Source organism: Salvelinus namaycush, chromosome 13 (genome assembly GCF_016432855.1).
Source record: "Salvelinus namaycush isolate Seneca chromosome 13, SaNama_1.0, whole genome shotgun sequence".
NCBI classification, from domain to species: domain Eukaryota; kingdom Metazoa; phylum Chordata; class Actinopteri; order Salmoniformes; family Salmonidae; genus Salvelinus; species Salvelinus namaycush.
In genome coordinates, this window is record NC_052319.1 from 44,524,787 (window position 1) to 44,549,511 (window position 24,725).

Below are 24,725 nucleotides of genomic sequence, written 5' to 3' on the forward strand. Positions count from 1 at the left end.
ATACAAAATGTTATATGTATTATGTAACATTATGAGGTTGTAATAATACGTTGACATTTTGAAAATGATGATAATACCCTTTTAGTGTAAGAGCTGTTTGAAAAGATTTCAGCCTGCGGGATGGAGTTTTGGCCTGCCTGGTGACATCACCATTTTAATGGAAAACAATCACAGTACTTACTTAACGGTTACCCAGAAGTGATTTAATATTGAGATGAAAACAGGACTTTTAAGCGAATCGCAATTATTTGCCATTGCACATCAGAAGCTGAGAGGCAGCAGATTCCTAACAGACCAAATATAAAGCTGTGGTCTAATTTTAGGGCTCTGGTTGTCCTCTTTATCACACGGGGACTGTCAGACACAAGAATATACAGTCTGATCTATGATCACGTTCTATTAGTCTGATCCAACACAGACAACTACAGAATAAAGTTTTCTTCTGAAAAAGGGGATGGAGAGTGTCAATAAAATGTTGAGTAGTTTGAAGTTGCACTTGTCTGTTAGTTTGCAGAGTTATAGCCTATGATAAGATACAGATGGAGCTCAAATAGCAGTTTTAGTGATTGATGATTGGACGTTTATATGTACAAATCACTGCTGTAAAACGAACCCACTGCCCCAGTGGGTAAAAAGGGGGGTGACTTTTGATGCTTTTATGACAACTGGGAGTTAGGAAGGGGGGGGATCGTGACGTCAGCGATCTTCAGATCGGAAGTCTAGAAAGATATCCGAGTTTCCGACTTCCAATTCCGAGTTGGATGACCATTCAGAATATTTTTCCCAGTTGTCTTCAATGGACTGACCTGTTTTAAATGCGGCATTTATCCCGGTGGTTTAAACTCGTTGAACGTTTTTTTTCTTTGGACGTGCCCCCGGATTTGATTGGGCAGCACTAGGCCAACGCCTTCTGACGGCTCGTCAAACATAAACTTGCCACAACCGATAGGATTTTGTCAACGTCACTGGAAGGATTCTCGCATGGTCTCAACAGGACTGCCAGCAGTGGGTAATATAAAGCCGACCACCGGTTCACCGGCGTTTGTAGAAATTGATCACCACGGATACGAACAGAAGGATGTCCACAGCGGCTTACTCAGAGAAGATCACGATGGGGCCCCTGGTCGCAGCTATCGATCAAGGCACAAGCTCGACGAGGTTTCTGGTAAGTTGGCAAAGTCACAACAAGCCTCTGAGTTATGAATGTTCTCCTGTTTAAAAAAAAAAAAAAAACTCTTAAATGTAACTTCGTTTAATCCCCGAAAGTAATTATTTATCATGAGAACCATCAACAACTTGTGATCTAAAATTTATTTTTTAATTTAACCTTTATTTAAGTCAGTTAAGAACACATTCTTATTTACACTGACGGCCTTGTTCAGGGGCAGAACGACAGGTAAAAACCTTGTCAGCTCGGAGATTCGATCCAGCAACCTTTCGGTTACTACGCTCAACGCTCTAACCACTAGGCTACCTGCCGCCACAATGTATACTCCAATGTTAGTCTCACCTTTCTGCAAATTGTTATTTATAAAAAAAATAATAATTGTTGAGTCACTTTTGAGGACACAAGCTGAAGTACAAATATGATTTAAAAAAAAATGTATTCCCTATTTAATACTATGAATAAGGCTTGAAATTACTTGTATGCTTTCTAAATATAGTATAATCAAATTGTAAAACCACCAAACTGTAAAATGTCACCTTCCTTACAACTGTAAAATACATGTGTATGTTTAGTGCTTCTACACCTGCATTGCTTGCTGTTTGGGGTTTTAGGCTGGGTTTCTGTACAGCACTTTGAGATATCAGCTGATGTAAGAAGGGCTTTATAAATGCATTTGATTTGATAGAAAATGTGCATATTTTCTGACGGTACCTCTTAATCAAAACATCTGCCGCCACAACTGTGAACATCACACACAGCTGTGGCTTCCTGAACTCCAAACAAAGTGTTTTTGTTTAAAATCTATGAATATTTTTTTTGATTTAATGGCTATAAATTGATCTCTGACTGTACTATAGTGATGAAACCACTCTCTCCTGCTGTGCTACGATTAGGATTTCAGGCATGTGCTAATTGTCAGTGGCTGTGAAGTAGGGTTCAGCCAGGAGTTGCTAGGCAGTCGGAAGCACAAAGAAATATACTGCCGTATCCGTGGGAACCAGGGCTATTGCTCAATGCAAGCCATTTCCATCTACGGTGTCCACAGATCAATTTATAAGGGAGACTGTCTGTCCGAACCGGTATCAGAACCACACAGGTCCCCTTAACAAGGGACTTTACATACGGTTAGGGTTCCCACACACTGAGTGGACAAAACATTAGGAACAGTTGCTCTTTCCATGACATAGACTGGCCAGGTGAATCCAGGTGAAAGCTATGATCCCTTATGGATATCACCTTCAAAACAGGTGTAGATGAAGGGGAGGAGACCGGGTTAAAGAAGGATTTTCTTTTAGCGTTGAGACATGGATTGTGTGTGTGCCATTTTTAGAAGGGGAATGGGCAAGACAAAATATTTAAGTGCCATTGAACGAGGTATGATAGTAGGTGTCAGGCGCACCAGTTTGTCAAGAACTGCAACGCCGCTGGGTTTTTCAAGCTCAACCGTTTCCCGTGTGTCAAGAATGGTCCACCACCCAAAGGACATCCAGACAACTTGACACAACTGTGGGGAAGCATTGGAGTCAACATGGAGTCAACATGGAGTCACCATCCCTGTGGAAACGCTTTCGACACCTTGTACGGCCAAGTGTTCTTAATGTTTTGTACTCAGTGTATTTCCATGTTTCTACAGCTCTTGTTTACAGAAAACAGACGAATGAGAGTGGACTACCTGTGCTAATTCGCTATCTGAGTCTCTGAACGCGTGTGTGTGTGTGTGTGTGTGTGTGTGTGTGTGTGTGTGTGTGTAAAATTGAAGACAGACACAACAAACGTGTTGTCACTGAAAAATACTGTCAGCTGCAACTTACAGTAACCTGTTTTAAAACAGTCAGCATAAGTGTGTATTTTCACATTAGTGAAAAATATTTTGGGATGTGAAATGAAAGTATAGGGATTTTGTTTCTAGAATCGTACTGAATTTGAGAATCGATTCACGTTTAGATGGAGGATTTGGCTGTTTTGGCTTCCACAGCCAATTCACCTTTGACAGAACACGTAAGGTCCTTGGACGATAAGGAGTAACATTAGGCTTCCATAGTCCAATATTGGGCTAGGGTCGGACAGTCTTCCTGTGTAGATTAAGACACCACGGAGCCGGAGCAAGATATGGCTCGGAAAACATACTTCAATCCAGGGATGAGAAATGTGTTGTCCTCTGAATTGTCCCATTATCTCAACTGTTACACCAAGAAGATTGAACAACTGCTAGTTGTTCAACCAGTAAACTGCTGTTTTCGTCCTCATGCTTGGTACCAGAAGCCACAGCAGCCATTTTAGAACGGCAGTGTCAGCCAATCAGCTCCTTTTGTTGTTCAACGGGACATTCCATAATGGCTGCTGTGGCTACTGCTAGTTAGCATGAGGACGAACACAGCAGTTTACTTAAAAACATATTAGATAAAGGTGTCGATTTAACCTCTTGTTTTTTGAAAATTATTTCTAAGGTCCTTATGCCTCCAAAACCAAGCGACGCTTAATGAACGGGCGGCAGGTAGGCTAGTGGTTAGAATGTTGGGAAGGTAGGTAGCTAGTGGTTAGAATGTTGGGAAGGTAGGTAGCTAGTGGTTAGAATGTTGGGAAGGTAGGTAGCTAGTGGTTAGAGTGTTGGGAAGGCAGGTAGCTAGTGGTTAGAGTGTTGGGAAGGCAGGTAGCTAGTGGTTAGAGTGTTGGGAAGGCAGGTAGGCTAGTGGTTAGAGTGTTGGGAAGGCAGGTAGGCTAGTGGTTAGAGTGTTGGGAAGGCAGGTAGGCTAGTGGTTAGAGTGTTGGGAAGGCAGGTAGGCTAGTGGTTAGAGTGTTGGGAAGGCAGGTAGGCTAGTGGTTAGAGTGTTGGGAAGGCAGGTAGGCTAGTGGTTAGAGTGTTGGGAAGGCAGGTAGGCTAGTGGTTAGAGTGTTGGGAAGGCAGGTAGGCTAGTGGTTAGAGTGTTGGGAAGGCAGGTAGGCTAGTGGTTAGAGTGTTGGGAAGGCAGGTAGGCTAGTGGTTAGAGTGTTGGGAAGGCAGGTAGGCTAGTGGTTAGAGTGTTGGGAAGGCAGGTAGGCTAGTGGTTAGAGTGTTGGGAAGGCAGGTAGGCTAGTGGTTAGAGTGTTGGGAAGGCAGGTAGGCTAGTGGTTAGAGTGTTGGGAAGGCAGGTAGGCTAGTGGTTAGAGTGTTGGGAAGGCAGGTAGGCTAGTGGTTAGAGTGTTGGGAAGGCAGGTAGGCTAGTGGTTAGAGTGTTGGGAAGGCAGGTAGGCTAGTGGTTAGAGTGTTGGGAAGGCAGGTAGCTAGTGGTTAGAGTGTTGGGAAGGCAGGTAGGCTAGTGGTTAGAGTGTTGGGAAGGCAGGTAGGCTAGTGGTTAGAGTGTTGGGAAGGCAGGTAGGCTAGTGGTTAGAGTGTTGGGAAGGCAGGTAGGCTAGTGGTTAGAGTGTTGGGAAGGCAGGTAGGCTAGTGGTTAGAGTGTTGGGAAGGCAGGTAGGCTAGTGGTTAGAGTGTTGGGAAGGCAGGTAGGCTAGTGGTTAGAGTGTTGGGAAGGCAGGTAGGCTAGTGGTTAGAGTGTTGGGAAGGCAGGTAGGCTAGTGGTTAGAGTGTTGGGAAGGCAGGTAGGCTAGTGGTTAGAGTGTTGGGAAGGCAGGTAGGCTAGTGGTTAGAGTGTTGGGAAGGCAGGTAGGCTAGTGGTTAGAGTGTTGGGAAGGCAGGTAGGCTAGTGGTTAGAGTGTTAGGTAGGCTAGTGGTTAGAGTGTTGGGAAGGCAGGTAGCTAGTGGTTAGAGTGTTGGGAAGGCAGGTAGGCTAGTGGTTAGAATGTTAGGTAGGCTAGTGGTTAGAGTGTTGGGAAGGCAGGTAGCTAGTGGTTAGAGTGTTGGGAAGGCAGGTAGCTAGTGGTTAGAGTGTTGGGAAGGCAGGTAGCTAGTGGTTAGAGTGTTGGGAAGGCAGGTAGCTAGTGGTTAGAGTGTTGGGAAGGCAGGTAGCTAGTGGTTAGAGTGTTGGGAAGGCAGGTAGCTAGTGGTTAGAGTGTTGGGAAGGCAGGTAGCTAGTGGTTAGAGTGTTGGGAAGGCAGGTAGCTAGTGGTTAGAGTGTTGGGAAGGCAGGTAGCTAGTGGTTAGAGTGTTGGGAAGGCAGGTAGCTAGTGGTTAGAGTGTTGGGAAGGCAGGTAGGCTAGTGGTTAGAGTGTTGGGAAGGCAGGTAGGCTAGTGGTTAGAGTGTTGGGAAGGCAGGTAGGCTAGTGGTTAGAGTGTTGGGAAGGCAGGTAGGCTAGTGGTTAGAGTGTTGGGAAGGCAGGTAGCTAGTGGTTAGAGTGTTGGGAAGGCAGGTAGCTAGTCTAGTGGTTAGAGTGTTGGGAAGGCAGGTAGCTAGTGGTTAGAGTGTTGGGAAGGCAGGTAGCTAGTGGTTAGAGTGTTGGGAAGGCAGGTAGCTAGTGGTTAGAGTGTTGGGAAGGCAGGTAGCTAGTGGTTAGAGTGTTGGGAAGGCAGGTAGCTAGTGGTTAGAGTGTTGGGAAGGCAGGTAGCTAGTGGTTAGAGTGTTGGGAAGGCAGGTAGGTTAGTGGTTAGTGTTGGGCCAGTAACAGAAAAGTTGCTGGATGCAATCCCTGAGCTGACAAGGTAAAAATCTGTTGTTCTGAAGACACGTTTCAGTTGAAAGCATTCATTTGTACAACTGACTAGGTACCCCCCCCCTTTTCCTTAATGTTCAGACAGTGTCGCAGCTCTTAACAAACCCCCCCCCCCCCCCCCCCACCACCCCTACAGAAGACTCCTTCATCCAGTGACTTGTGTGTTATATAATGGGAGTCATGATTTAAGGGCAAGTCTGACCCTGTCCGACCCTAGTCCCACTGTAAGTAGGTTTGATGTAGATAGTCATTCTTAAAGAAGGTCTCTGATCTCTCACCATTGACCACTACCTTGGTGGCAGCACTGGGATAACACCCCCCCCCCCCCCCCCCGCTAAGTTATACCTCTACCTGAATAAACTGTGAAGAGTTACTGTTTCACTTGTCTTGGTTAAACAAGAAGCTGTCCGTTTCTGTAGAAGGTGTTGCATTTTTTGACTCGTGAGGTAAATATCCAGTATTCCAAGCGACATGAGTTCTGGACATCCAGTCTTGGACAATGTTTCTAACTCTCGCCAAAGTGTGTGTGTAACATGTAGCCTACACATTAACTACTATCCTATGGGTGAGAGGTCAAGCACTCCTTTTTCAAGTGGTCATAGAGGACAGGAGTCCAGCTGGTCCCTGGCTATTTAAACATGTCAAAACAATGAAGTAACACGTTAATGAATTATTGATGAACATAACACACCTTCAGTGTCTGGCGAAAACCTGACAATCTAAACCGCTATGCAATTGTCTTTCCCGGACTGTAAAACAATACAAATGACATATGTTGTGTAATTTGTTAGATATTACTTGTTAGATTATTACTGCACTGTCGGAACTAGAAGCACAAGCATTTTGTTTACACCCGCAATAACATCTGCTAATCGCGTGTATGTGACCAATAACATTTTAATTTGCTTTAGTGATTATTTCAAATGAGCATTACTTTTCACACTATTTTATTCATTCTGTAAATTCCCATTGTATCTACTGCTGAGGACAGTCATCCATCTCTGAGGTAAGTGCTTGTCCTGCAGTTATGTAACACCTGACAGTCGTGCCAAACAAAGCAGACATTGTTTATCTGTCAACATTGTTGCTTGGCATGATAAGTGTAAAACAAAAAAAAGAATGTGAAATGTCAGATTGATAATAGTAGAGAATGATTTATTTCAGTTTTTATTTCTTTCATCACATTCCCAGTGGGTCAGAAGTTTACATACACTGAATTAGTATTTGGTAGCATTGCCTTTAAATTGTTTAACTTGGGTCAAATGTTTTGGGTAGCCTTCCACAAGCTTCCCACAATAAGTTGGGTGAATTTTGACCCATTCCTCCTGACAGAGCTGGTGTAACTGAGTCAGGTTTTTAGGCCTCCTTGCTCGCACACTCTTTTTCAGTTCTGCCCACACATTTTCTATAGGATTGAGGTCAGGGCTTTGTGATGGCCACTCCAATACCTTGACTTTGTTGTCCTTAGGCCATTTTGCCACAACTTTGTAAGTATGTTTGGGGTCATTGTCCATTTGGAAGACCCATTTGCGACCAAGCTTTAACTTCCTGACTGATGTCTTGAGATGTTGCTTCAATATATCCACATATTTTTCCTGCCTCATGATGCCATCTATTTTGTGAAGTGCACCAGTCCCTCCTGCAGCAAAGCACCCCGACAACATGATGCTGCCACCCCCATGCTTCACCGTTGGGATGGTGTTCTTCGGCTTGCAAGCCTCCCCCTTTTTCCTCCAAACATAACGATGGTCATTATGGACAAACAGTTATATTTTTGTTACATCAGACCAGAGGACATTTCTCCAAAAAGTACGATCTTTGTCCCCATGTGCAGTTGCAAACCGTAGTCTGGCTTTTTTGTTGCGGTTTTGGAGCAGTGGCTTCTTCCTTGCTGAGTGACCTTTCAGGTTATGTTGATATAATACTAATTTTACTGTGGATATCGATACTTTTGTACCTGTTTCTTCCAGCATTTTCACAATGTCCTTTGCTGTTCTGGGATTGATTTGCACTTTTTGCAGCAAAGTACATTCATCTCTAGGAGACAACCTTCCTGAGCGGTATTACGGCTGCGTTGTCCCATGGTGTTTATCCTTGCGTACTATTGTTTGTACAGATGAACGTGGTACCTTCAGGCATTTGGAAATTGCTCCCAAGGATGAACCAGACTTGTGGAGGTCTACACTTTTTTTTTTTCTCGGGTCTTGGCTGATTTCTTTAGATTTTCTCATGATGTCAAGCAAAGAGGCAGAGTTTGAAGGTAGGCCTTGAAATACATTCGCAGGTACACCTCCAATTGACTCAAATTATGTCAATTAGCCTATCAGAAGGTTGTAAAGCCATGACATCATTTTCTGGTATTTTCCAAGCTGTTTATAGGCACAGTCGACTTAGTGTATGTAAACTTCTGACCAGTCAAATCATATTCATGGCTTTTTGAAAAGAGCTCACAGAGCTTGTTTCTTCATTCACAGCTGTCCCACAGTGTTATTTATGAAGATGAGATGTTAACCCTTCACACTCCTACCTGTATGTGGGGTGAAAAATGGCAGATTTTGTCATTTTAATAAGCTCCTAAATCGGAACACAGTGGCTGAACAGTAACATTCTATATATGACATCAGAGCTCAGGGTCTCTGCTTCACAGCACTGTGTGGGTTTTGGCGGACAGACGTTCTAAACTTGAGCACGGCGTACAACAACAAGTTGCCCCCATCCCTCCCGCTAATTGGGGAAACATTTGCAATTTTTTTTTGATGTCTGAGTAAGGGGAAATGCTGTAAATTACAAGGACTCTATGTATTTTGAAAGATGATACGTTGAGGATTATAATAAATACCGCGTTGAGGTCATACAAGCAAGCCATACACCTGTTGAGTCCAAATGTGCACTTTAATCATATAACATCATACATCTCATGGAATATACAGTAAATCTCATAATATACAGAATCCAAGTTTATGATCACTGTTTGATGTACATTTACAAGGATGACATGGAGTTTATACCCTATGTTGTCATGGACAAAATGAGCCTATGTTTGTTGTATAGTGAAGAATATTTGCTGCGGACCACACATCTGAATTGCGTTCCATCAATGTGCACAAAAAAATTACGATCTGCTTCTTTGAATTGCTTTGTGAAAGCCTAACACACTGTAAGATCGTATTTAAAAAAAAACATTTAGCTACTCATGTTGGCAATAGAAAAAGCGTTTGAAACGATGCCCAGCTGACCCAGACTGTGATTTATATAATGTCTGTTTTAGGGAGGGCGTAAACAACAGTAATTGTGCGACGTCGTGGTGCACACTTTTTCGTTCCGAACAACTACAGGTTTGTTCCTCAACGGCACAGAGAGCTCAACAAAAACACCTTCTAGTTGAAGACTCTTCTTTGAGTCATAAAAGTGCGTTGAAATGATTTAGGAACTGTGGACAACAACCGGGTTTGACCTCTTATTCAAACCCTTGTATATGTTTTGTCTTATGTTGCCCTTTACCCTACATTTTCCAGGAATATTCTTATCATGTTACTGAATGTATTTTCAGTTTTAATTATCAACAAATACGGCTATAAGTACAGTGAATGTAAAATCAAGTGTCTTGTCTTGTCAAACTGTTGCGTCCTCGCCTTTTTTTTGCCGTAATCTCCAAACTGTTCCCTTTTTTTAATTGCTACCATGCATATAATTCTTTCTGTTAAACATTTCAATGTAGCCCTATCCATAGTGTTAGGGGTTAAAGGAACATTTCACCATCTTTGAACTTCCTGTTCATCGTATCCAGCACCTCTTCAACAGCAGCATATGAGAAAATCACGTGTTTCTATGTTTTGTAGTAAAAAACAGGAAGTTACGTGTTTCTAATGACATCATCGGTGTGCGTCATGTGACTTGAACCAATTATGAGCAGGAATTGCCTACTAATTGGTTGCCATTGGAAACGCTTATCTTTTTGACTATAAAACATAGAAACGTGCTATTTTCACATGTTGGGGATGTGCTGGAAATGTTTATTTTTAAAGCAATACAGACCAAATGTAACATCCATAATGTTTTTTTTGTATCTTCTTAACTATGTCTAAAGTTTTCATCATGGTTTTATATAGTCCATAATGAGTTTCTCTTGTTAATGTGATGGATATTGATTTAGCTTCAGAATGCGGAATGTTCTGATGTGTGGTCTTCAGACTGTTACAGAACCGATTGTTGAACTCTTGAAAATTATGTCGAAGATTATCTTGGAAAATATATGCTTAAATGCTTTTCTCATACGTGATAGTACTGTTTTTTTAAAAATTGATATATATATATTTTTTAAATTTATTTGTATATTTTTTTGATAGTAAGATAAGTGTTCATAAACAATATGTGAATCGTCCTGGAGCTGGATCTAAATTAAGCATTTTCGTTGGTAGCACTGGTGCAAAAGTTAGGAGCACAACATATAATCTAGGAGCGCCAGAATTTCGATCTATTTTTAATTGATTGAGATATAGCATATTGGGCCTAGATGAATCCTATACTGAACAAAAACATTAACACAACATGTAAAGTGTTGGTTTCATGAGCTGAAATAAAAAATCCCAGTAATGTTCCATACGCACAAAAAGTTTATTAATCTCAATCTCTAATTACACAGGTGCACCTTGTGCTGGGGACTGCTGGAATGTCCATCAGAGCTGTTGCGATAAAATTGAATGTTTATTTCTCGACCCTAAGCCCCCTCCAATGTCAATTTCGAGAATCTGGCAGTATGTCCAACTGGCCTCAAAACTGCAGACCACTTTAATGGCGTTCTGTGGGTGAGCGGTTTGCTGACGTCAACGTTGTGAACAGAGTGCCCCGTGGGGGCAGTGGGCTTATGGTATGGCTCGGCATAAACTACGGACATTGGACACAATCGCATTTTATCGATAGCAATTTGAATGCACAGAGATACCGTGATGAGATCCTGAGGCCCATTGTCGTGCCATTCATCCTCCGCCATCACCTCATGTTTCAGCATGATAATGCACGGCCCCATGTCGCAAGGATCTCTACACAATTCCTAGAAGCTGAACATGTCTCAGTTCTTCCATGGCCTGCATACTCACCAGACATATCACCCATTGAGTATGTTTGGGATGCTCTGGATCGACGTGTAGGACAGCGTGTTCCAGTTCCCTCCAATATCTATCAACGTTGCACAGCCATTGAAGAGGAGTGGGACAACATTCCACAGGCCACAAAGAGCCCTCATCAACTCTAAGTGAAGGAGATGTGTTGTGCTGCATGAGGCAAATGGTGGTCACACCAGATACTGACTGGTTTTCTGATCCACACCCCTACCTTTTTTTGATACTTTAAAATTTTTTTTTTAAAGTGTGTGTGACCAACCGATTCACATCTGTATTCCCAGTTGTGAAATCCATAGATTAGGGTCTAAATAATTTATTTTAATTTACTGATTTTCCTTATGAACTGTAAATCGGTATTATCATTTGAAATTGTTGCAGGTCACTTTTTAAAAATATATTTTTTGTTCAGTATAGCTCTTTTATTTTTATTTTTAAAGATCACTTGCACAGTAGGAACCACTCTAACTCTGTCTCCTTTCCTCAGGTGTTCAATTCTAAAACGGCAGAGCTGCTTAGTCATCACCAGGTTGGGATAAAGCAGAGTTTCCCTAAAGAGGGGTGAGTGCCCACACCTGACATCACAATGCAATACAGTCCGCTTGCAAGGCCCAGTACCAATACTTTTATGAGCATGCCTTCTATTCTCCTCACCTTTTTTTTTTAATTTAACCTTTATTTAAACTAGGCAAGTCAGTTAAGAACAAATTCTTATTTATAAATGACAGCCTACTGGGGAACAATGGGTTAACTGCCTTGTTCAGGGGGCAGAACGATAGATTTTAACCTTGTCAGCTCGGGGGATTCGATCTAGCAACCTTTCGGTTACTAGTCCAATGCTCTAACCACTAGGCTACCTGCCGCCCCTACACTCTAACCACTAGGCTACCTGCAGCCCCTACACTCTAACCACTAGGCTACCTGCCGCCACCCTTCTGGGGTGAATTCTGATCCAGGATTGGTCCGTGATGACAGGAAGAATGGAAAGAGGGAAATCTGGAAGGTGGATCTTTTATGAGTATGTCAACATTTACCAAATCCCCTCCCTGGGTTGAGTCAATACTGAGTACTAAGAACTGAGGTTACACTTTAATGAAGAGGTTTTCCCCCCCCCCCCTTTAGCTGGATGCATGAGCTGTCAGAGTCCAATGTCCAGGGCTTATTTACATTAGACAGATATTGGTGTTCTATTGGCTATATAGACGCTGGGGTTCTGTGGGCTAGGCGGGCGGTGGGGTTCTGTTGGCTAGGCGGACGGTGGGGTTCTGTGGGCTAGGCGGGCGGTGGGGTTCTGTTGGCTAGGCGGGCGGTGGGGTTCTGTGGGCTACTGAAGCCTTATTTGGGGAACTTACAGTGCATTCGTAAAGTTACGTTACAGCCTTATTCTAAAATTGATTAAATTGTCCCCCCCCCATCAATCTACACACAACATCTCCATAATGACAAAGCAAAAACAGGTGACATTTTTACAAAAAACAAAACAATGATATTACATTTACATAAGTATTCAGACCTTTTACTCAGTACTTTGTTGAAGCACCTTTGGCAGTGATTACAGCCTCAAGTCTTCGTTGGTATGACGCTACAAGCTTGGCACACCTGTATTTGGTGAGTTTCTCCCATTCTTCTCTGCAGATCCTCTCAAGCTCTGTCAGGTTGGATGGGGAGCGTTGCTGCACAGCTATTTTCAGGTCTCTCCAGAGATGTTCAAATCCAGGCTCTGGAGTCTTGTCCCGAAGCCACTCCTGCATTGTCTTGGCTGTGTGCTTAAACTCGTTGTCTTTTGGAAGGTGAACCTTTACCCCAGTCTGAGGTCCTGAGCGCTCTGGAGCAGGTTTTCATCAAGGACCTCTCTGTACTTTACTCCGTTCATCTTTCCCTCGATCCTGACTAGTCTCGCTGCCGCTGAAAAACATCCCCACAGCATGATGCTGCCACCACCATGCTTCACCGTAGGGATGGTGCCAGGTTTCCACCAGATGTGACGCTTGGCATTCAGGCCAAAGAGTTCAATCTTGGTTTCATCAGACCAGAGAATCTTGTTTCTCATGGTCTGAGAGTCCTTTAGGTGCCTTTTGGCAAACTCCAAGCGGCCTGTCATGTGCCTTTTACTGAGGAGTGACTTCTGTCTGGCCACTTTACCATAAAGGCCTGATTGGTGGAGTGCTGCAGAGATGGGTTTTCCTTCTAGAAAGTTCTCCATTCTCCACAGAGGAACTCTGGAGCTCTGTCAGAGTGACCATCAGGTTCTTGGTCACCTCCCTTGTCCAAGGCCCTTCTACCCCGATTACTCAGTTTGGCCTGGTGACCAGCTCTAGGAAGAGTTTAGGTGGTTCCCAACTTCTTCCATTTTTAAGAATGATGGAGGCCACTGTTCTTGGGGACCTTCAATTCTGCGGAAATGTTTTGGTATCCTTCCCCAGATCTGTACCTTGACACAATCCTTTCTCAGAGCTCTATGGGCAATTGCTTCGACCTCATGGCTTGGTTTTTGCTCTGAAATACACTGTCAACTGTGGGACCTTTATATAGACAGGTGTGTCTATCCAAATCATGTCCAATCAATTGAATTTACCACAGGTGGACTCCAAGTTGCAGAAACATCTCAAGAATGATCAATGGAAACAGGAAGCACCTGAGCTCAATTTCGAGTTTCATAGCAAAGCGTCTGAATACTTATTTAAATAAGGTATTTCTGTTTTTTAAATTTGAATACATTTGCCCAAAATTCTTAAACCTGTTTTTGCTCCGTCATTATCGGGTATTGTGTGTAGATTGATGAAAAAATAATAATAATATTGAATACATTTTAGAATAAGGTTGGAATGTAACAAAATGTGGAAAATGGGTCTGAATACTTTCCCAAATGCCTTGTATGCAGAGAAGCTACTATTCACTATGGACCTGGGTTCTTTTGGAAAGACTCTTTGACCGGGTCAGGACCTTTAAAAAAAAAAAAATTTGTCTTTTGACCCTGACGAGGACCAGTATAAAAGAGGGGAATTTGACCACGTACGAGTGAAAGACTAAGTGTCAGTAGCTGTTGTACAGTGATCATCAGGGATCGAACGCACAACACAAAGCTGAAATATGACACTTGTCATTCCACATTTTCACCATGTTTGTTCTCTGAAATGCTACTTTCGAACACTGGTAAAACCTTTTCTAACACTTAGTTGAACTGTGTGTGTGTCAGCTGGGTAGAAGAGGACCCTAAGGAGATTCTTCAGTCAGTCTATGAGTGTATGGAGAGGACCTGTGAGAAGCTCGGCCAGCTCAACATAGACATCTCCAACATTAAAGGTACAGTGGTGTGTGTGTGTGTTTATGTACATGTATGTGTATATATAGTGGGGAGAACAAGTATTTGATACACTGCCGATTTTTTTGTTGTTGCAGGTTTTCCTACTTACAAAGCATGTAGAGGTCTGTAATTTTTATCATAGGTACACTTCAACTGTGAGAGACGGAATCTAAAACAAAAATCCAGAAAATCACATTGTATGATTTTTAACATCAAACACTTCTTCTCCCCAGTGTATATTAGTGCCTTCAGAAATTATTCACACCCCTGGACTTTGTCCACATTTTGTTGTTACAGCCTGAATTGAAAATGGATTACATATTAAATGTATTCATATTGTTTTGTCACTGACCTACACACAATACCCTATAATGTCAGTGGAATTATATTTTTCAAAATGTTTACATATTAATTACAAATGAAAAGCTGAAATGTATTGAGTCAATAAGTATTCAACCCCTTTGTTATGACAAGGAGCCTAAATATGTTCAGCAGTAAAAATGTGCTTAACAAGTCACATAATGAGTTGTATGGACTCACTCTGTGTGTAATAATAGTGTTTAACATGGTTTTTGAATGACCACCTCATCTCTGTACCCCACACATACAATTAATTGTAAGGTCCCTCAGTCGACCAGTGAATTTCAAAAAGATTCAACCACAAAGACCAGGGAGGTTTTCTAACGCCAACGCAAAGAAGGGCACCTATTGGTAGATGGGTAAATATAAAGAAGGACACCTATTGGTAGATGGGTAAATATAAAGAAGGGCACCTATTGGTAGATGGGTAAATATAAAGAAGGACACCTATTGGTAGATGGGTAAATGTTGCACAATCCAGGTGTGTAAAGCTCATAGAGACTTACCCAGAAAGCCTCACAGCTGTAATCACAGCCAAAGGTACTTCTACAATGTATTGAGTCACGGGTGTGAATACTTATCTGAATTAGATAATGATGTATTTAATTTTCAAAAAAATTGCAAACATTTCTAAAAACATGTTTTGACTTTGTCGTTATGGGATTTTGTGTGTGTGTGTGTGTGTGAAAAATAATCGATTTAATCCATTTTGAGTTCAGGCTGTAACACAACAAAATGTGGAACAAGTCAAGGGGTATGAAGACTCTCTTGTACCTACAGTGTTTCTCAGGACTCCATTGGATGCAGCAGGGGGTGTGTGGGTTGTTTGTTTACCATTTTTTGTTTGTGTTTACCCAGCTGTCGGCGTGACCAATCAGAGAGAGACTACGCTGGTTTGGGACAAAGAGACAGGGGAACCGCTCTACAATGCCATTGGTGGGTATTACCAAGCTCATTGGTAGTCACAAACGTATGTGCCAGAAAGTACGGGGTCACGTCCCCATTTTAGAAGACTATGGAAAGGAACAGTCTGTTCACTTTTTAGGGATCAGAGTTCTAATTCAGTCGTAGGTTTAGGAACCAGTCCAATTCATTGGCTTGGACACACACTTTTTTCCAGTCTGACTCAACCAGCTACCCTCAGCCTCCCCAGTCGCTCCCTTTAACCTCCACACAGCCTTACTGTAACTCAACTTAGTACATCCTAAAGTTGTGTCATGTGGGAAACCACACAGCACATGGCCAGATTGCATAACCATCATCCAGTAGCATTGTTGTAATACCATGACACCTTCCCCCCAGCTCCAGGAAGTAGTGTAGGATGTCAATACCAACAGTCGTGCTTTTCATTCTGCCAGTTCCACCACTGTCTGTCTATTGTTGAACATTGTAAGATACAGTGTGTGTTTATAATATATTATCTCTGGGTGATTTTTAACTCTTTGTGTCCTGGTTATCCCTGCAGTTTGGCTGGACCTGCGTACACAGTCCACAGTGGAGAGGCTGATCAACAGCACTCCGGGAAAGAACAAGAACCATCTGAAGGTAAGAGGAGAGCCCTGTCCCAAACCAACCCCTAAACCAGGGGTGGGCAACTCCTCCAGGGCCTGATTGGTGTCACACTTTTCCCCTCCATCCTCATGCAAACACAGCTGATTTTAAACTAATTGCATTCTAAACTGAAGATCATGATGAGGTGATTATTGGAGTCAGGTGTGTTAGCTGGGGCCCTGGGGGCGAAACTGTGACACTAATCAGGACCTCGAGGACTGGACTGGAATTGCCCACCCCTTCCCTAGAGCCTACTTCATAGCCCCTATCCCACCACTGACCCTAGCCTATAGGCACCTGTGGGGATGAGAAGATTAGGTGTTAGGTGTGAACAATCTGACACATCTTTACCGTAATCTCTGATGGTTGACATCAACCCCCTTGGTCATCACATTTTATTATTTCTCTACCACTCTCTCTCTCTCTTTTTCTCTCCCTTTCTCTCTCCCTTCATTTTTACTTGTTAACCTTTTTATTTAACTAGGCAAGTTAGTTAAGAACAGATTCTTATTTACAATGACGGCCTACACACCCCGGCCAAACCCGGACGACGCTGGGCCAATTGTGCGCCACCCTATGGGACACCCAATCACAGCCGGATGTGATACAGCTTCTATCTCTCCATCTTTTTCTTATTCTCTCCATCTATCTCGTCCCCAGCACAAGACCGGTCTGCCCATCAGTACATACTTCAGTGCTGTGAAGCTGCGTTGGCTCATGGATAACGTGGAGGAGGTTGCTGAGGCTATCCTGACAAACAGAGCCATGTTCGGCACTGTCGACTCCTGGCTTATCTGGGTAAGATTGGGCCCAAAGCGAACCCTACAGGCTGGGTGATAAAAAATAAAAATAATAATAATAATAATAATTTGTACTGGGCTGGTACAAAAACCTGCACAGGTACTCCGGATCGGAGTTGGTGATCAGTTCCTGTTCAGATTGTTTATCTGTGATAAATGATTAATCATCCAAATGATTGATTTGACAGTTTTAAAGACACAGAGGATCTACACTTTTTAAACTTGTCAGGGATGACTCAAATTCAAGACTTATTTCCATAGTGGTTCTGTATCAACATATTTATAATTAATGATCTTCTGTGGCGGTGTGGTCCTCTCAAACCCCAGTGTCTGACAGGGGGGAAGAGTGGAGGGGTGCACGTCACAGATGTGACCAACGCAAGTCGCACCATGCTCTTCAATATACACACCCTGGACTGGGACCCTGAGCTCTGCAAGTAGGAACACACACACTTGAACATGTTTGCATAGACATATCTACATGAGTTAATTATATTTTTGTACAAAATGTTACTATATATTTATTATTATTATTTTAAACATATTTATTTGTTGGTTGTAGATATTTTGATGTCCCAATGGAAATTCTACCCCAAGTGAAGAGCTCCTCAGAAATATACGGTTCAATGGTGAGTTGATACCTTCGGATCTAGCTTGTGTGTCGATGTGTGTGTGTATGTAATGTTTTGGATTTGAAACACTTCCCGAACCATGTTTTAAACATTAACCCACCTATCCAGGTTAAGTCCTATCATTTTTCAGTAGAAGGTAGCCATAAAGATGTTTATGCTCAAGTATGTGATTTAAGTGACTAATCAAAGCAGGTAATTTGGTTTTATGACTTAGTGTTTAGTTCCAACTGCGTCAAAGCTGACCTGATAAGATTCCAGTTGACTGTCAGACTAAGTAACGGTGGGGTCAAGGTTACAGGGCTAAATATTGTTTTCTTGGTTCGTTCCTCAGACACTGTTGATCAGACGTGACATGCAGTGCGTTTTTGGAAAGTATTCAGACCCTTTGACCTTTTCCACATTTTACGTTACAGCCTTATTCTAAAATAGATTTAAAAACGAAAGTTTTTCATCAATCTACACACTGACAAAACAAAAACAGGTTTTCAGATATTTTTTTGCAAATTTAATATCACATTTACATAAGTATTCAGACCCTTTACTCAGTACTTTGTTGAAGCACCTTTGGCAGCGATTACAACCTTGAGTCTTCTTGGGTATAAAGCTACAAGTTCGGCACACCTGCATATGGAGTTTCTCCCATTTCTTCTCTGCAGATCCTCTCAAGCTGTGTCAGGTTGGATGGGGAGTGTCGCTGCACAGCTATTTTCAGGTCTCTCCAGAGATGTTCGATCAGGTTCAAGTCCAGGCTTTGGCTGGGCCACTCAAGGACATTCAGAGACTTGTTCCAAAGCCACTCCTGCGTTGTCTTGGCTGTGTGCTTAGGGTCATTGTCCTGTTGGAAGGTGAACCTTCGCCCCAGTCTGAGGTCCTGAGTGCTTTGGAGCAGGTTTTCATCAAGGATCTCTCTACTTTGCTCCGTTCATCTTTCCCTCGATTCTGACTAGCCTCCCAAAAACATCCCCATAGCTTGATGCTGCCACCACCATGCTTCACCGTAGGGATGGTGCCAGGTTTCTTCCAAATGTGACGCTTGGCATTCAGGCCAAAGAGTTCAATCTTGGTTTCATCAGACCAGAGAATCTTGTTTCTCATGGTCAGAGTCCTTTAGGAGCCTTTTGGCAAACTCCAAGCGGGCTGTCATGTGCCTTTTACTGAGGAGTGGCTTCCTTCTGGCCCTCTACCAAAAAGGCCTGATTGGTGGATTGCTGCAGAGATGGTTGTTCTTCTGGAAGGTTCTCCCATCTCCACAGAGGAGCTCTGTCACAGTGACCATCGGGTTCTTGGTCACCTCACTGACCAAGGCCCTTCTCCCCCGATTGCTCAGTTTGGCTGGGCGGCCAGCTCTAGAGTTTTGGTGGTTCCAAACTTCTTCCATTTTTAAGAATGATGGAGGCCACTGTGTTCTTGGGAACCTTCAGTGCTGCAGAAATGTTTTTGGTACAGTTCCCCAGATCTGTGCCTCGATACAATCCTGTCTCGGAGCTCTACGGACAATTCCTTGGCCTTTATGGCTTGGTTTTTGCTCAGACATGCACTGTCAACTGTGGGACCTTATATAGACAGGTGTTTGCCTTTCCAAATCATGTCCAATGAAATGAATTTACCACACTTGGATTCCAATCAAGATGTAGAAACATCTCAAGGATGATCAATGGAAACAGGATGCACCTGAGCTCAATTTCGAGTCTCCTCGCAAAGGGTCTGAATACTTAAATAAACTTTTCGCTTTGTCATTATGGGATATTGTGTGTAGATTGAGGGGGAAATGTTTTATATGAATCCATTTTAGAATAAGGCTGTAACGTAACAAAATGTTGAAAAAGTCAAAGGGGTCTGAATACTTTCTGAATGCTCTGTATATTCAGAGAAAGTGATATAAAGTGATATATCATCTTGTGACAGTTGTTTTAAATGGGTCAAATTAACAACTACATACTCTCTAATGAATAGAACGCGTACACAAGAAGTGTGTGTGTGTGTGTGTGTGTGTGTTTTATCTCCTGTGACTGTGTCATGGTTGCTGCACTGCTGTCAACAAAGTGTGCACCTTGCCTTGGTGTCCAGAGGTCATTCAGTGAGCTGGTTGCTCCTCCTCCTACTTCTGATATGTTCTTATCTGCCACTGTCTCCTAAAATGGCTGCCCGTCGTCCCCAAAATGTCCTTTCTCTCTCACTCTCTCACCTCAGCCTTCTACCTCACGTCCACCACATGGAGGTTTGGTAAGGTCCGTGGAGAAAATGCCAGGCCTTTGGCTGCCCCCTCTTTTTTTTCCATTACACCATGTGAGACGCTCGTGACTCCTGTGGCGTCCGTAGAACGACACTGTGGAGAGTGTGTGGCTATAGCTATGCCAGTTATTTGGACAGGAGCGTCTCGTGACGGCCTTAACAGCTGATTTTTGGTTTGGCTGTAGAGATGATTTGGACAGATGGCCTGGTTTATGTTTTAGTATGACCTGGTCTTGTTGAGCAGCTAATTAGTAGAATCAAGTGTGTTTTAAATTAGGGTTGGACTGTAGATCTCCAGGAAGAGGGTTGGGCAACCCTCTTTAAGTACGACCTGGTTGACCCGATCTTGTTGCTACTATTAGTTCTGATTTGATTAAAGGTGGCTGATTTTATGAGGACTTTTTAATGGACTTAGTTGAGATTTGACACAGGTCCTGGATCAGTAACTTCACTCTCATCATGTCTGTTTATTTCATCCTCTTCTAGAACTCTGGTTCTCTGGCAGGAGTTCCCATCTCCGGGGTAAGGACTTCTCCCTCGTTGTTACTGCATCAAAACAATATACTATATATATATGTATGTATGTGTGTGTGTGTGTGTCCCGGTCAGTTTTACAAAGTCAATCTCCGGGGTAAGGAGTTCTCCCTCGTTGTTATTGCATCAAAACAATGTAGTGTGTGTGATTTTCCTTGGTTGGAGTGAATCAATGTCCTAGCTTTGACAGTAATGACTGACAGAGGTTAGTGTGTGTGTGTGTGATAACTAAACGCTGCTGTGGTTCTTGATGTCACAGTGTCTCGGGGACCAGTCCGCTGCTCTGGTTGGTCAAATGTGCTTCCAGGATGGACAGGCTAAAAACACGTAAGTTCTCCTCCAAGACAGGTCTTCTCTCCTTTACTTGGAATAGAACTGACAGTGATATTCATTCATATCATTTTATTCAGAGGTACATAACACTAAAAGGTGCTGGTGTGTGTAAACATTTTATCCTTAGACTGTCCATGTATCCGTCAGTTGTAAAGAAAGGAGAGGGGCCTTTGACTCTGCCATTGTTTGGGAGCCTGACCACACAGCTCTGTATCTCTGCTTTCTGCCTGTGGTCTGATTGTTGTGTTCACATCTATGGTGTAGTTTGGTTGGAAATGTGACCTAGCAGACACTCTCTTTCTCTGTGGAACTGGACGTGCTGGTTTAGGTCGTCATCACTCAGAAACACAGCCGTTTTTAGAATATTTTAGTCAGTAGAATGTTATGTACGAGCCTGGCTCCTCTCTAGGTTTCTTCCTAGGTTCCTGACTTCTATGGAGAGTGTCCCTGTGTTTCTCCTGTCTCTGTATTGCTTGCTCTTTGTTTTTTTTTAGGCTGGGTATCTGTAAAACACTTTGTGACAACTGCTGATGTAAAAAGGGATTTCTAAACTACTTTTACGATTTGATTTTATATGAACATGGTGAACGCATCACCAAGTGGTTTGGGGTGGTAGAAGCTCCTTAACAGCTTCTACCCCCAAGCCATAAGACTTCCGAACAATTAATCAAAATGTCCACTGGACTATTTACATTGACCCCCCCTCCATTTGTTTTGTACACTGCTGCTAATCGCTGTTTTATTATCTATACATAGTCACTTCACCCCCACCTACATGTACAAATTACCTCAACTAACCTATACCCCCCCGCACACTGACTCAGTACCGGGAACCCCCTGTATATAGCCTCGTTATTTTATTGTTACTTTTTATAATTTTTTACTTTAGTTTATTTGGTAAATATTATTTTTTAACTCTTTCTTGAACTGCACTGTTGGTTAAGGGCTTGTAAATAAGCATTTCATAGTAAAGTCTACACTTGTTGTATTCAGCGCATGTGACAGACAAAGTTTGATTTGATTTTCAGAGATGTCCCCAAGTCTTCCTCTGTTCTTCTCATAGAGATAGATTGTATTTTTATGGTCCGACTCCATCTCCCTTTTCAAAACCGTCCCCTTGTTTCTATTTAAAAGGTACGGAACTGGCTGCTTCCTGCTGAGAAACACAGGGATCAAGGTAAAATGGACTTCAATAATGTTGTCTTTTTAAAAAATTTCCCAAAATGGTGTCTGTTGCTCTAAAATGACACCCTCTCTCTTTCGTCTCAGCCAGTGATGTCAGATCACGGCCTCCTGACCACACTGGCCTACAAACTGGGGAAGGACGCACCAGCCTACTACGCTCTCGAGGTACACGTCCTGTTGCGCTAGTCCTGTTGCGCTAGTCCTGTTGCGCTAGTCCTGTTGCGCTAGTCCTGTTGCGCTAGTCCTGGTGCGCTAGTCCTGGTGCGCTAGTCCTGGTGCGCTAGTCCTGGTATACTAGTCCTGGTATACTAGTCCTGGTGCCCTAGTCCTGTTGCGCTAGTCCTGGTGCCCTAGTCCTGGTGCCCTAGTCCTGGTGCCCTAGTCCTGGTGCCCTAGTCCTGGTGCCCTAGTCCTGGTGCCCTAGTCCTGTTGCGCTAGTCCTGTTGCGCTAGTCCTGTTGCGCTAGTCCTGTTGCGCTAGTCCTGTTGCGCTAGTCCTGTTGCGCTAGTCCTGGTATACTAGTCCTGGTATACTAGTCCTGGTATGCTAGTCCTGGTATGCTAGTCCTGTTGCGCTAGTCCTGTTGCGCTAGTCCTGGTTTACTAGTCCTGTTGCGCTAGTCCTGTTGCGCTAGTCCTGTTGCGCTAGTCCTGTTGCGCTAGTCCTGTTGCGCTAGTCCTGTTGCGCTAGTCCTGGTATACTAGTCCTGGTATGCTAGTCCTGGTATGCTAGTCCTGTTGCGCTAGTCCTGTTGCGCTAGTCCTGGTTTACTAGTCCTGTTGCCCTAGTCCTGGTTTACTAGTCCTGTTGCGCTAGTCCTGGTGTGCTAGTCCTGGTGTGCTAGTCCTGTTATACAGTGCCAATTTGGACTATTTTGTGTATGTTCATTACATGGAATCCAAATAAAAAATCTATTTAAATTACAGGTTGTAATGCAACAAAATAGGAAAAACGCCAAGGGGGACGAATACTTTCGGAAGCCACTGTACTAGTCCTGTTTTGCTAGTCCTGTTTTGCTAGTCCTGTTTTGCCCTGTCTGAAATACAGCCCTGCAGTATATTTGTCACGGTTGTGATTGGCTCCGCTATGCTGTTGCTGACCTGTGATTGGTCTATTCCAGGGGTCGGTGGCCATAGCTGGGGCGGTGGTACGCTGGCTGAAAGACAACCTGGGAATCATCCAGTCCTCCGCAGAGATCGGTGAGCTCTGCAACACACTGTGTGTTTTTTAGGTTGACTTTCATATTTGCTTTAAGACGTCCTCATCCTCCCCCTCTTCCTCTCACAGAGAAGCTGGCAGGCGATGTGGGCTCGTCCTATGGATGTTACTTTGTTCCTGCCTTCTCCGGGCTGTACGCCCCCTACTGGGAGCCCAGTGCAAGAGGGTAGGCCACTTGCACCTAATTGTGAAACAATCCTTGAAGCTTCAGACGTCATGCATTCCACTTGGGTTTTATGTGATGAAATGTCACTAGATTTGAGATGTTTTTTTTTTTTTAAAGTTAACATGCGTGTATTCTGTCCTCCATTTTCAACAGACCTGACCGTTTGTTTCCAGCCTGATTTCATCTATCTCTCTCTCTCTCGTTTCGACAGTATCATCTGTGGCCTGACTCAGTTCACTAACAGATCTCACCTGGCCTTCGCTGCTCTGGAGGCAGTCTGTTTTCAGACTAGAGAGGTAAGCCTGACTCAGTTCACTAACAGATCTCACCTGGCCTTCGCTGCTCTGGCTGTCTGTGATTTGAGTCGAATGGAAACTCAGAGCCTTACCTCTGGAAACAGAAGTCAAACAGCAGACTCTGCTATGAACCTAATATAATTATAAATGTATTTATTATTATTGTACAGATCCTGGAGGCAATGAATCAGGATTATGGGGTTCCTTTGAGCCAGCTCCAGGTGGATGGAGGCATGACCTCCAACAGACTACTGATGCAGCTCCAAGCTGATGTACTCTGCATCCCTGTGGGTAGGTACCTTTAATTTAACTAGGCAAGTCGTTAAGAACAAACTCTTATTTTCAATGATGGCCTACCGGGGAACAGTGGGTTAACTGCCTTGTTCAGGGGGCAGAACGACAGATTTGTACCTTGTCAGCTCGGGGATTTGAACTTGCAACCTTTCGGTTACTAGCCCAACGCTCTAACCACTAGGCCACCCTGCCGCCCCAACACATACACACTGCATTGAGGTAAAGAACATGCACTCGGTAATCTCTCATTTGAACTTTTGACTCAACGACACACATTTTATGTCTACTTTACAAGAACATACAGACACGTTGACATCATGCACTCCAGTAAACTCAAAACACCTAATACAGGCAGACACAGCTGCCACAGTACACACTCTAACATGAACCTTTTACCCAAATACACATACTCCCGAGGACGGCGCAGTATTGGATTTCTGTATGTGTTCCCTCAGTGAAGCCGGCCATGTCGGAGACCACGGCTCTGGGTGCAGCCATGGCGGCAGGAGCAGCAGAGGGGGTGGGTGTCTGGAGTCTGACCCCTGGTAACCTCACAACCATCCCCACTGACAAATACCAACCCATGATCAATCTTGAGGGTGAGAGAACAGCGTCAGACCTTGATCAGTAGCCAGGGTCGGGGTCAAAGTGAATTGAAAATGCCATTTAAAAAATATATATTTTACAATTCATTAATTTTGATTTAAATCCACTTCTTGAAATGACTTATTTGTAAAACTGAGTTGACCCCTAACCCTGTCACCATGAGGCATGACCATGATTTGAGATACCATAATCAATATTTATGTCATACCGTCATCTGGTGGTTAAATGTCTCTTTACATTTTTAAAGTCGTTCAGTTTATATTTCTCAAACCCGACCTTAGACAACAGTGACTAGGGTTTGGTTTCACTAATGGACCACTAATGGATTAGGTCACTGCCCAGGTC

General features: G+C 43.3%; 1 protein-coding gene across 2 annotated transcripts in view; it reads left to right on the forward strand.

Annotated features, from left to right (window-relative positions):
* The first annotated feature begins 949 nt into the window (after window positions 1-949).
* LOC120058544 (glycerol kinase-like) overlaps window positions 950-24,725 on the forward strand; it is a 31,759-nt gene continuing 7,983 nt past the window's right edge. Inside the window, exons 1-17 of one of the 2 annotated variants that reach the window (XM_039007327.1) lie at window positions 950-1,165; window positions 11,357-11,430; window positions 14,066-14,172; window positions 15,392-15,469; window positions 15,999-16,078; window positions 16,745-16,882; window positions 17,212-17,321; window positions 17,447-17,513; window positions 20,235-20,270; window positions 20,542-20,609; window positions 21,750-21,792; window positions 21,885-21,965; window positions 22,921-22,999; window positions 23,088-23,184; window positions 23,396-23,480; window positions 23,651-23,771; window positions 24,230-24,373. In XM_039007327.1, the coding sequence (XP_038863255.1) occupies window positions 1,079-1,165; window positions 11,357-11,430; window positions 14,066-14,172; window positions 15,392-15,469; window positions 15,999-16,078; window positions 16,745-16,882; window positions 17,212-17,321; window positions 17,447-17,513; window positions 20,235-20,270; window positions 20,542-20,609; window positions 21,750-21,792; window positions 21,885-21,965; window positions 22,921-22,999; window positions 23,088-23,184; window positions 23,396-23,480; window positions 23,651-23,771; window positions 24,230-24,373 (1,495 nt within the window). In that variant the 5' untranslated portion in view covers window positions 950-1,078. The remainder of the gene's footprint in view (window positions 1,166-11,356; window positions 11,431-14,065; window positions 14,173-15,391; window positions 15,470-15,998; window positions 16,079-16,744; window positions 16,883-17,211; window positions 17,322-17,446; window positions 17,514-20,234; window positions 20,271-20,541; window positions 20,610-21,749; window positions 21,793-21,884; window positions 21,966-22,920; window positions 23,000-23,087; window positions 23,185-23,395; window positions 23,481-23,650; window positions 23,772-24,229; window positions 24,374-24,725) is intronic. The other variant, XM_039007326.1, reaches the window with a different exon arrangement.